Genomic DNA, 12,018 nt, shown 5'->3' on the forward strand with positions numbered 1-12,018 from the left:
CAATCTATTTGATTGTTTGTTTATTTATTTATTTTCTCTGTTTGATTAGCATTACACGCTAGAGGCCTATTGGCCTCATATAAACCGCGGGTAATAAGTTCTAATTCGTTCATTTATTAATTTATTGTTGGTTCTTATTATGTATACGTATAATAACAATCACAGTTTAGAGGTGTTTGTCGTTTTCTTCCGTTTTTTCTGCCGCCCCCTTTTGTTTTTTTTCATTTCCAGGCTGTCGATTGCCTTTTTTCAAGCAGATGTCTGTTTTCCGATGCGGCAGCTTAGGCCATTGGAACGCCGTCTGTTGACGTTTTTGGCGGCGGATACAAACCTGGAACATTCCGATCTCCAAGCCAGAATTACCTTTTCTCAGCTTCTCTGGGATTCAGCCAAGCAGCAGGATAATTACGGTGTCGAGATTGTCCATCGTGATGATACACTTGGAATTGTTTGAGGTTTTTTGTTCTGGTGGATGGTTCACTGGAGAATATTTGAGATCGAATCGGGCAAGCCAGCCTTTTTTACAAAAATTTAGATCCTTAGGGAAAGCTTATAGTCCTTGCTGATTTTTGGGAGGATATTCATGCACCATGCACCTTTTCATTTTTTGAATGTATCTTGGAAGTTTTCAAGATATCTATTACATTACTCCTAAAGTGCTTTATTTAGGTACTACAGTTCGGCTGTTCAGCATGCTGAGTTTGTTTTATGAATCTATTTTAGAGCTAGTTTTCCAGCTACAGGGTTGCCAAAGTTCTTTTACCCCTTTTTCATATTAGTTTATTCTCTCTCGGTTGTCTATCCGAATTTTTTTTGGGAAGAAGCGTTTTTTTTTGACATTAGATTCAGGTTTTCTCACAAATAGGTGTTTTCGATGTTGGGTTCCAGTGGTCATATCTAAGCATAGGTTTTTACGTCCATAGGTTTTCTACAAATGTGAGTTATATGGTTTACCAGCAGTCTAGGGGCGGCTAGTATTGTTCAGCTTTGGAGCATGGAGTTTCGTCTTGCATAATCTGGCTTCATATATTTCCCTTTTCTGTTTTTTACATTGGATCTATTTTGGGGTCTTTAGTGGGTTCCGTGCCCTCTGTATGTTAAGGCCGACTACCTTTATAGACATTTTATTGTACTCATTTGACTTTTCAATTTTCTGGACTACTGGACACCTTCCCCAAGCTCATCTTTTGGCGATGAGTTTTATTCCAGTTAATTTTGGTCGGGTGGCACTGTTTTTTACCACGCCTGAGGTCAGTTTAGGGGTTCGCCCGTTGTCACTTATTTTTGCCGGGTGGCTATTGTTTCTCGTTCTAACTCAAGATTGTTTTTGTCTAGCCGGGTGGATGTTTTTTGACTGTTTTGTTTAGTACATGAATAATGTATTTACATTTGGTGGACTTTTACTGCAAGTAGCATTGACAGAGTATGTAATATAATCTTTTGTATTTGCATGGACCGCACGTGCGCGGTTATGGCACTAATTATATATATATTGAGTTCTTTGTGTTTTTATTTTTAAAGTATTTATTCATCTCAGTTTTACTAATGTTTTAAAAATTTTTGCTGCTGATGGTGTCGAATGCACTCCAGTATCTGCTTAGCCTGGTATTGAGTTCTTCTAGGCTGTTAGTCTTGGAGTACATTTACATTAGGTGTGCTGCCCGTTTTAGGGCAGTGGATCGTTATTTTTGCTGGTATTCATTCCAGTTTATTTTGGCCGGGTGGCATTGTTATTTACCCGTTTTTGAGGAGAGTTCAGGCGTTCGCCAGTTGGCATTTATTTTTGCCGGGTGGCAATAACATTTTTTGTTCAGGCGTTCGCCGGTTGGCACTTATTTTTGCCGGTTGGCAATAGCAATTTTTTAGTTCAAGCGTTCGCCGGATGGCACTTATCTTTACCGGGTGGCAATGGCAATTTTTTGTTCTCTCAAGTCAGATGTTGTTTTTTGTCTAGCCGGCTTTTTTCTTTATTTTTCCTAGGTTTTGCCTCTACCTGGGACCTGGACGAAGTTCACGGGATCCAAGGAGAGTGTATGATGCAAGAGTTGCTACCTTCAGGATCTAATTCCTCTCTGGAAAAATATGTGCTTCGTTACAAGTTTTTTATATATATTTTCCTTAGGTTTTACTTCAAATTCTCGTATGCTTAATAAAGTGTAGGAATTTATGTAATTGCATTCGGCGGATCTTAACTGAAAGTGGCAGTGACAGACAATGTAAATAATTTTGTATTGGCATGGAACGCATATGCGCTGTTATTGCGCTTATTTGGGTTTGTTTGTTGTTTACATGTATAAGTTTTTGGCAGTAGCTATTTATTCACTTCAGTTTTCGTATTTTTTTAGAAATTTTGTTTTTAGGACTCGCCGTGTTCTTTGCTGCTGAAGGCGTCGAGCGCACTCTAGTAATCAGCTTATTCTACAGTTTTTATAGGAGTACTTCCAGGCTGTAATTTTACCTCTAGCCCCCGGAGGTTTGTGCGCCTGCATTTGGTCGGGGAATACGTTTTTGGGTTTTCGTATCGGGCGGTTGCACAGCTTTTTTAGCCTGAGAGGTGCTCCTTTTCTTGTTTCGTATTCTGTTTTCTAGTTCTTATTTTACCTATGTACCGTACGCAGACGGCATTTTAAGCTCACAGTTCGAGCTGCACACTCACTTCTGTGTATGAGCCGTGAATATTGAAAATAGCTTACAGTTTTTTTTCCGATATATATTTTTTGTAGTTTTTTCTCTGTATGTCCTTGTTACGTTTTGTTATGATTTAGCGTTCAGTTTTTTCTTCAGGCAAGTGTTCGCACTCTGCCTGCCTTTACTTGTTTGTACTTCTTGTATTTATCCTTTTTCAATATTTGATTGTAATTTACATTGGAGATGACATTAAACTACCGCTGGGCAAGTGTTCGCACTCTGCCTGCCTTTACAATGGTGTAGTGTGTTTTATGCTTTAGCGTTTCTGGAGAAGGAAAATTATTTTCCTTCGTACGAACGTAGTGAGGGAGAAGGAAATGAATAATTCTGTTTAGACGAAGGTGACCTTAACGTCCAAGTGCAAAAAGAAACGAAAGTAAGACGTCAGTAACAGTTTAAGAAAAATCACTACACGATGGAACTTGTCAGATATGTTCCGAATTCGTAACAGTCAAACTTTTTACTTTTATTTTGGCGAATCAGTATTTATTCTACGAAGATCGTGCAAATGATAGACGTGCAAGCAATGTATGTAGCATTCGTTACTGAAATAAGCGAGTATATATTCGGGAACTTAGTGGAGTTGAATAAAATTTTGTACAATATCCAAAAGTGTGTCACCAAGTTTAAGGATGATTACATTGAAATGTTGCGCTCTTAAATTAAACTGAATGATAAACATAGCCTCACTCTAACCCGAAATTTTATACAAAGTAAAATTAATGTGTAACAAGGAAACTGTTGCAAAACAAGAAAAACGAAATAGAAACTAGAATACAAGGCAACACTATTTGCTTTACAGAATAGAAAACGCATTGTGAACGCACCTAAAGGCTAAAAAGCTAAAAATAAGAAATACGTTTTGTGCGGCACAAAGAATATATTTTACAAAATACGTTGATTCACTGACAATTTTTTTTCTAAACCAAATACGTGTACTTTTCCCTTACTTATTTCTTTGACCTTTTGCCATTTACCATTATACCTAACTGGCATTGACCTGAATCATAATATTTCAGACCTTGCTTACCAATTACTAAGAAGTGCACATGCGCGTAGAACACAAAAAATAGGAGAAGTCATTATCAGTCAGTGACACAAGCAAGTTACTCGAAAAAAATTACGAGTTCTCCAAAGAGGAATCGAACCTGACTAAACTGCCGCACACTGATCGAACGTTCCACCTTCACTTCGCACAGTGCTAAGGGCCATAGGTCTGATTCCTGCCACTGTCACTCAATAACATCTTTACCACATTTCTACCAAGCCTATCAAATACAACACGTCCTTCCAATACCAAAATACTGCAAGACGCGTAAAAATTTATAGTGATCACAATAAAATTAAAGGGCCTCAACTTACTAAGCAACTAGTCGTCGACAACTCGATTGAGTCGACTACTATGCGCGATAAAAGTTTTCCACACACTAGAAGCCAAATTTAACATTAAAAGCATTTCTCTTTTTTTAAAAAGCAAACGTTTTAGTCGTCGAAAACTAGTTTTGTTAAGTTTTTTTTATCCGTTGCATGCTTCACTGCCACACCAAGTTTCTAGTTAACGATAACTTTTTGTAATAGCCCCTGCACAGACGTTATTTGGGCTCGTCACGCGTTCTTGCCCGAAGAACGTCTGTACAGGAGGTTATTTTTGTTACCAATTAACTCTCTATTCTGTCGAGGCCCTAAGTTACATTAAGATTTACAAGTCAGATCCCAGAACGTACAAACTGGGAAAACCCACGATGATCACCTTTCACTACTGTTACGGTTTCGTGTTGGGATCAGGGTTAGAACCGATAAGCAAATCTACCAGATCAATTTTGACAGTGTGTTCCCACTCAATCAGTCCAGCTGGTTCTCTTGTTAAGCAAGGATGATACGCAGTTCCTCCAACTCATCTCTGGTTCTGTGCAGAGAGATCAAATATGAAATTATTTTGCGTCATTCAAAAAGTCACTAAAATTCCACCTTGTTCTAATATTTATAAAAGAGTAGCACTTTTGTATACACATTGTTTTCCTCAACACTACTAAGCGTTGTAATGCTTGCATGTCATCGTATTCCCCCGTACCTTTTTGGCATGACGGATAAGAAAAAATGGTAGAGAAGAGCTGTATCGCTTTCTTCCATAATAAAAACTTACAACAAATTTGACAGTAGCTTACTGGAATGTTGGCGAAGAGAATATTTGCAGCTAAGCAAGAAACCAAGAGTGAGCAGTCTAACTGTTTTAGTATGACCCGGTGAATGATCTGTCACAACCAAATATCGTTGAACTGTGCTTTTACTGACGGCTGTACTCATTCCGGGGCTTCTATCGATAACTAGTAGGTGGCCTGACTGCCAAACGTCAGCTAGTGGGTTATGCTAAAACGCCCAAAATTGGAAACGTATTTCAGAAAATTTCCAATTTGGGCATTTTCCGTCATCCTAGATATTGCTCCATGCTTTTTCATATGACTTTGATCTATTTTTGCTGCCGTTCTCAACAAGCGTAAACAATTTGCCACTTCCTCTGCAACCTGTTTCTCTAGTATTGTAACATGAGATTGGAGGGTTTGCCCCCTTTTCTAAAATAATACATTGTGTGTTTTTATAATTGGAGCTTGGATGTTCCTTGTCAAAGTAAATGGTCACACCTTTTGCCAAAGGATTGCCAAATGGGACTTGACTCCTTTTTTCCATCAGCCAAAGCAGGAGCAACGCACACATACTTTATTAATGACTTATTATAAGTTCAGAAGGAGTATGATACGTAAATAAAAAACATTGTTTTACCGTTGAAGATCCTTGATGTTGTCATCCAGCACCTTCATCTGCATCTTCTCGGACTTTTCAAAGCAATCTTTCGCTTTTTGGAATTCTACTCTTTCTTTGTGCACCATTCCAAGATCAAACAGTGACTTGGCTGTGTCACGATGATCTTTCAGCAGATCAAGACGCATCTTCAACGCATCCTCAGAATACAGTTTAGCGCTATCGTAATCACCCAGTGCGTAATAGTTGTTCGACAGGTTGTTGAGGATGGTTGCTGTAAAAGGATGGTCACCCAGACATTCTCTGTAGATTGGGAGGGTCTGTCGTTCTCTTATTACGATGGCTTCCTGATGATCTCCTTCAAGTGATAAGGCCACTAGGAACAGAATTTAACAATCAAATATTTTTTTCTTAAATAATGAAACAATAGCCTCCTTTTGGAGCAAAAAATATTCTCTAATATTTGTTCCCGGACATTTTCTTATTCCGAAACCGAACAGAAGCCAAATGTGTTTGTTATTCATCAAATATTTTTACACAAGGCTGCTCATTTTGGGAGACCTTCTCCCGAAGTCGTCGGCGTTTAAACATACTAGTATCCTGTTCAAAATATTCACTTCTAATCGATTAGACCATTTACTTGGGATGAGAACATAACGTGTCAAAACTTTTGGGTTATTGCCGTCTGATATTCTCCAGATTTGGCTGCATCACTTGATGTGTTTAGACCAAACACGTGTTATCATGCGATAACAGAAACAAGAGCATTACACTCACCCGCCATGTCATTGTATGTTGCCGCCAGCATAACGATGTCCTCTTCCCCACGTGTTTGTCGAATGTTGATTGCCTGTTGGATCTTTTCCCTTCCTTCAAGGAATTTGCCTTCTTTAGCGAGACATCGACCATGTTTGGCGAGACACTGGGCACGACTGTTACCATCGTTGATTCCAAGATAACTCTGGATTCTATCGGCTTCCACCAAATATTTCCTGGCTCGTTCAGCGGCTTCGTCGCACAGATAGGGTGAACAGGTGCAGTTGAACACTTGCTTGATACCCAGGGAGGTGAGACATTCACTCAGTCTCCTTTGATCACCCATTTCTTCGCACTTCTTTCTCAATAATGTGAAAACAGATTCATACCTTTTCTTTCCAATCATCTTTGCCAAAAGCTCCCCAACGCTGTTGAAGATGTCGATGCACCTTGTGATTTGTTCTTCATTCATTTCACCGTTTTCACACCAGTCGATAAGCTGCATAACATTCTCTTCATCCTGTCGAAAAGCTGTGATTGCGTCTGAGGCATTCTTGCTCAAGAACTTTTTAAATGTGTCATCTAGGAAGGCCAAAAAATGAGCGATGAACATATTGCGGGCATTGACAGAGACGACACGAAAATTTGGTGAGAATGCTTTACTTCTGCAGTACTCGCGAATGACTCTTAGGAACGTATATAAACAAGCACCCCCAACGATGTTTTGTTCCAACAGTGATCGTCGGGCCAGTTCCAGTGTAGTAAGTTTGAGTTGATGCTCACTCAGTGCCGTAGAATGGAATACTTGTGCTGCCCGAGAAAGAGAAAAACGTCCTCTAAGTAACGCTAGTGTTATTAGAGTGTTCTGTTCCTGAGTATTAAGTCTTCCAAAACAAACATCCAGGCACACATTTATCTTCTCTTCCTTTGGAACTGACTGGATATTTTCTAAGAATTCGAATTTTTCTTGGGGTGAGGAACAGCTCATCTCTTTTACAAGCCCAATCAGGTCATGGTGCGATAAAGCCAAGGTGTAAAGGACGAGTGGAATGCCGCTACAAATCTCTGATAGAATGTACGCGCATAGTTGGTTGACCTCTCTATCTTCACACACTCTTTGCAAGAGCTGGAGTGATTCTTCTGGACTAAAGCAAGTAAGTTGGATCGTCTTTTGGCCTAAGCCCGGAAAGACAACTTTCTCTGATGAGGTGACCAGTAACTTAACTTTTCTTGATATCATCACAATCTCAGTGATAAAATTCATCACCTTCGATTCTTCACTTGATGGATTCATCCTCTCTTGTACCATTTGCAATTCATTGGGCATTTCTTGCCCACTGTCGTCTAAATGAAGCAAAAATTCAAAGTTGTCCAGTAACAAGATCGTGTAGAAATCTTGACTTCTTAGACGATATTTCAACTCCGATATTGGGTTCTCTACAGGGTAATGGTAAACTTGTTGAAGCACCTTCTCCGAAAAGTCGTCAAGAGACGTAATATATCTGCAGTTTACGTAGGCAACAATGGTGCGACTGTCAGAGTTTAGTCTTTCGTTTGCCACCTTGATAGCGGTGCTTGTTTTCCCCACACCAGTAACACCATGTAAAAGGACACATCTGCAGTTGTGTGTCGGACAAAGGTATCCCTTAATGGCCTCGCATTCCTGGTCGCGACTGACAAAATGAGGAACTGTCTGGGGGAGCTGGGACAAATCTCTAAAAGCTCCTGCAAAAAAAAATATTTCATTAGTTAACAACTGATGTAGATAAATTTAATTTCACTCTTAAAGGAGTAGGCAAATGTATTTCATTCCTGAAACAGTTTTTCTTACCAGCATCAGCAATGGAATACAGCAAAACTCCTGATGGAGAGGGAAAAGCACCCGTTAATAAACGAAAACGTCTTCCGATAACACGAAACTATTAGCAATTTGATGATGCGATGGGAGAAAGAAGCGACGTTTTTATGAACAACAAGAGGACAACATCACATTCAGTGTCTTGCTGCAGTCAACATATAATCATTCTGCAGCCACGACTACTACTTGCTCTCCTACTTAACTTTAGCTCGGCTCCTCTTAAAGTTTTTATAGTTCTGTTTTGCATTTTTTGTGTCTTTAGAACCACCTTACGTAAATACAAAATATAATCACTGTAAAGTAAATTGAAATTGCATATTATTGAATTGTAAACTATACATTTTCGTAGCAGTATACCCCTTCTCGACAGGGTATACTAGGTTTTGACAATCAAAATACCTGCACTAGTTTCCTGTATTGGTAACGACGCAGCACTTAAGCCATAAAATACTTTTGCCCATACCATTCCTTCCCATCCACCCCATTTACCAACCCCCTATCCTTCCAATTTTTCCATTCCCGAATGCTTCCTTCTTTTCATTTTTCCATTTTTTTGTCTCACGTTCCAAACCTCTTTACATAATAAAAAAATACAAAAATGAAGGACAGTGGCGAAAGTGGGGAAAAAAACATGAGACTAAGTTGAATATACCTGCCCAAGTTTCTTGTATTGGCGATGAAGCAATGGCATTCACATGTTGATCTGTCAAAGTAAAGACATAAACGATCATAAATATAGAAGATTAAGGGATGAAGTTGTTTTTTTTTTGTTTTAAGTTTAGTACCATTTCCTTTTCTGTAATCCTCGAATTCTCTCCTTTTCTAATTATCCCTCCTTCTATCCTTTCATCTTCACCATTTATTCTCCAATTCACTCATACTCGCATTCTTCTATCTTCCCATCTAACTATTCGTCAATTTCCCCTTTCACCTAAATTAACTACCCAAGGGAAAAGGGGTGACGATCAACAATACCCTGAGAGTGAGATTGAAAACCATAGATATACCTGCACAAGTGTCCTGTATAATTGGCGATGAAGCTGCGGCACTTACTTGTTGACCTGGGCCCAGACAGACCGGAGGGGGGACAGGGGGGCCCAGGCCCACGGCGAGAGACCGGAGCTGGGCCAAGGGGGAGCCGACGCGGCAGTCGGGGAGCGGACGGCACACAAACAGGAGGACGGAGCGAGAAGCCGCCAGAGAGGAGAGAAGGGGAGAGAGGAGAGGGAGTTGATGACAAAGGCTAGCTACACTATCAACTAGAAAAACCGCATCGAAGAATCGAAGGTGAACGACATGGAGAGCGCAGCAGGTGAAGCCAGGGGGCGACCCTCGCTCGGACCCAGAACACAGCACGTGGGTCCGGAGACGACGACAGCGAGGACCGCGAGACGAGCGCCTCCCCCTCTCCCCACCGCCTCGAGGAGCGACCAAGAGAGAGAGGCGCCGGGAGCACACACCACGGCGACGACGACACCAGAAACGCGTGGAAAGTCATAACAAAAGAAATCGGTATACAGCCGAGACGGCCAGAGCAGGACGGAACCCAGGGTGGAGGAGGGAGGGATAGGTGATTTACACGCTAACGCTCCCTGCAACAGGTCCTGAAGGTCACAGACGCGGTGGGAGCGGCGGCCATCCTGGCGAGTGAGACACAGATCGCACGACGAAGACGAGCGAGAGAACAAGAGGAGGCCCGTTCGCGAGACACGTCCGACACAGGTGGCAGGGAGAGGGGCAGGACCAAGAAGCGAACAACAAAAAGCGCCGAAAAAAGAAAGACAAAGGGCCCACGCGAGCACAAAGTCACGGTGATGGGAGTGGCCAACGGAGAAACGAGAGAAGAACAACAAAAAGTAGGGGGTCCAGGTCGGGGAAGTGGACAGCAAAAACGGCACAATAAAAAAACGGAGGGGCAGTTAACATAACACATCTTGCTTAGGAATATCACCGAAGGACTCGAGTAAACAGGCACGGGAGTCGCTGAGGGGGAGAGGAGGTAAAGACGAGCGCCTTTTGTCCTTATTGTGCGTCTGTCAACCCAGGGGACCTCCGCCCATCTGCTCGAGCCACATGCGGAGACACCTCACTCGCCGCACAGCGGCGGCCGCGCCCGTGGCCCTGCCCACGGAAGCACGGGTGGTGGTCTCGCGCTGCCGCCACGCTCGCGTGGCCGCCGGATTTCCCATCTATCCACTCGCCCTATTCGTACCCATTCTTCGCGCGGTCAGACAGCCACAGTTGGTGGGAGAGGTTGCTGCCGAGTCCAACGGAGCCAGGAAAGCAGGGGGAGAGGAAGAGAGACAGCAAAAACAAAATTTCGTCTCACAGCCTCTTCTCGGGGGCGAAAGAAGAGAGAGCGAGAGAGAGAGAGAAAAATGCTCTCTCAGGAGAACAGGACCCTGAAGAGTGAGAGTGGAGAGGGAGGAAAGAAAAGAAAAAAAAAGAAAAAAAAAAAAAAAAAAAAAAAAGAAAAAAAAAAACAGAAGAAAGAGACCACAAGAAACAGAAATGGAAAAACTAATAGGGATCACCTTACAAACAGACCGAACGCCCAGAGCAACCACCAGGAACCGCCAGAGGACCTCGAAGACCGAAGAGGGGGACAAAAAAAGAGAGAAGGAAGAGGAAAGAAAAAGGAAAAAAGGGAGAGAGAAAAAATGTATAACTAAAAAATGATAAAATATGAGGACAAATATACAAACAAGAAAAAAGAAAACAAAAAGTCGAAAAAAAAAAAAAAAAAAAAAAAAAAAAAAAAAAAAAAAAAAAAAAAAAAGAACTACAAATATACAAAAAAAACAACAGTGAGGAAAAAATAAAGTAAATAAACTAATTCCGGCCAATTATTTATCCAGTATTCTTCTCTTTTCACCTGGTAAACTGGTCTTTTGCCGTACTTTTTCATAACCGTCAGCTTCATGTTTTCACGGCCACAGACTTAAAATGTCTCACTGTAGGAATGGTGCCAACGGATATCGGAGGTGGATAGCCCTGGAACGCTGTACCAGTCCGCCAACATACTGATCACAAGAAGAAAGAATACGATGAGTGACAGGCAAAAGAGATAGATCGCGGGTAGTGCAGGACGTGGAAAAAACCAACGAACAGCAAGCACATCGTGGATCACACCGCAGGGCCAAAATCCTGTGATGCTCGTGGTGTGGTGACACGGGAGAAGAAAGGCCGGGCAGAAGAACAGCACAGATGCACATGAGTGGCGAGGGAGAGTGGTGGATGGTGCAGGCAGAGGGAGTGGCCAAGGGGGTCGCAATCGCCGGTGAGGATCTGCGATAAGTTGCGTCTGTAGGCAACAAGGGGGGTCGCGGAAAGCATCACTGCATCTTGGAGACACATGTAGGAGTGGTGGGCTTGGCTTAATACTTTATATAAAGGGTAGAGCGGAGGACACCAACGGCACTCTGTGCTGAAGTTGGTCGAGTAGCGCCTCCCTCGGGCTCGAGCTCGATGAGACAATCAGAACCGCCAAGAGTATGCGGAAGTCGATCGCCAAAATAGTTGTGGAGCAGATGCGTCTCAGTCGGAGGGCTAGGCGAAGGAATGGCGGAGTGTGGCGCGGAGGCAGCTACAGTGAGACAAAAGTCTGTGGCCGGAAAACAGAAGCTGACGGATGAAAAAGTACGGGCAAAAGACCAGACCAGGAGAACAAGAGAAGAAACAAAAAAATGAAGCCGGCAATAACAGACTAACCCAATATTCCTCACTAAAATCCAAAAAAACGACACCTATGATAAATCCCATCAAATCAAAAGTCAGCAACATCAACCACGGCACATACCGCGGAACTGCGAACCAATCACAATATCCCAAAATACCGACACACCGAACAGTAACGCCCGAAGAAGGCCGAGACGCAACAAAAACAACAAGCTGACTGAGGACTGACCGACAAAAACCCAGATCAAGTTCCACGATCGCCAGTGATCCTCCGTACAGAC

The 12,018-nt window shown here is 42.2% G+C and overlaps 2 protein-coding genes across 2 annotated transcripts in view; both read right to left on the reverse strand.

Annotated features, from left to right (window-relative positions):
- Positions 1-3,012: 3,012 nt before the first annotated feature.
- LOC144665825 (uncharacterized) overlaps positions 3,013-12,018 on the reverse strand; it is a 46,545-nt gene continuing 37,539 nt past the window's right edge. Inside the window, exon 3 of the mRNA XM_078527131.1 lies at positions 3,013-4,594. Within this exon, the coding sequence (XP_078383257.1) occupies positions 4,552-4,594 (43 nt within the window). The 3' untranslated portion in view covers positions 3,013-4,551. The remainder of the gene's footprint in view (positions 4,595-12,018) is intronic.
- LOC144653022 (uncharacterized) overlaps positions 7,842-12,018 on the reverse strand; it is an 80,722-nt gene continuing 76,545 nt past the window's right edge. The window contains exons 13-15 of the mRNA XM_078512963.1: positions 9,067-9,120; positions 8,712-8,762; positions 7,842-7,926 (exon numbers count right to left, since the gene is read on the reverse strand). The gene's annotated coding sequence lies outside the window, so the exon portion shown is untranslated. The remainder of the gene's footprint in view (positions 7,927-8,711; positions 8,763-9,066; positions 9,121-12,018) is intronic.

This window comes from Oculina patagonica, chromosome 1 (assembly GCF_052425735.1).
Source record: "Oculina patagonica isolate OP01 chromosome 1, crgOcupat, whole genome shotgun sequence".
Taxonomy (NCBI): Eukaryota; Metazoa; Cnidaria; class Anthozoa; order Scleractinia; family Oculinidae; genus Oculina; species Oculina patagonica.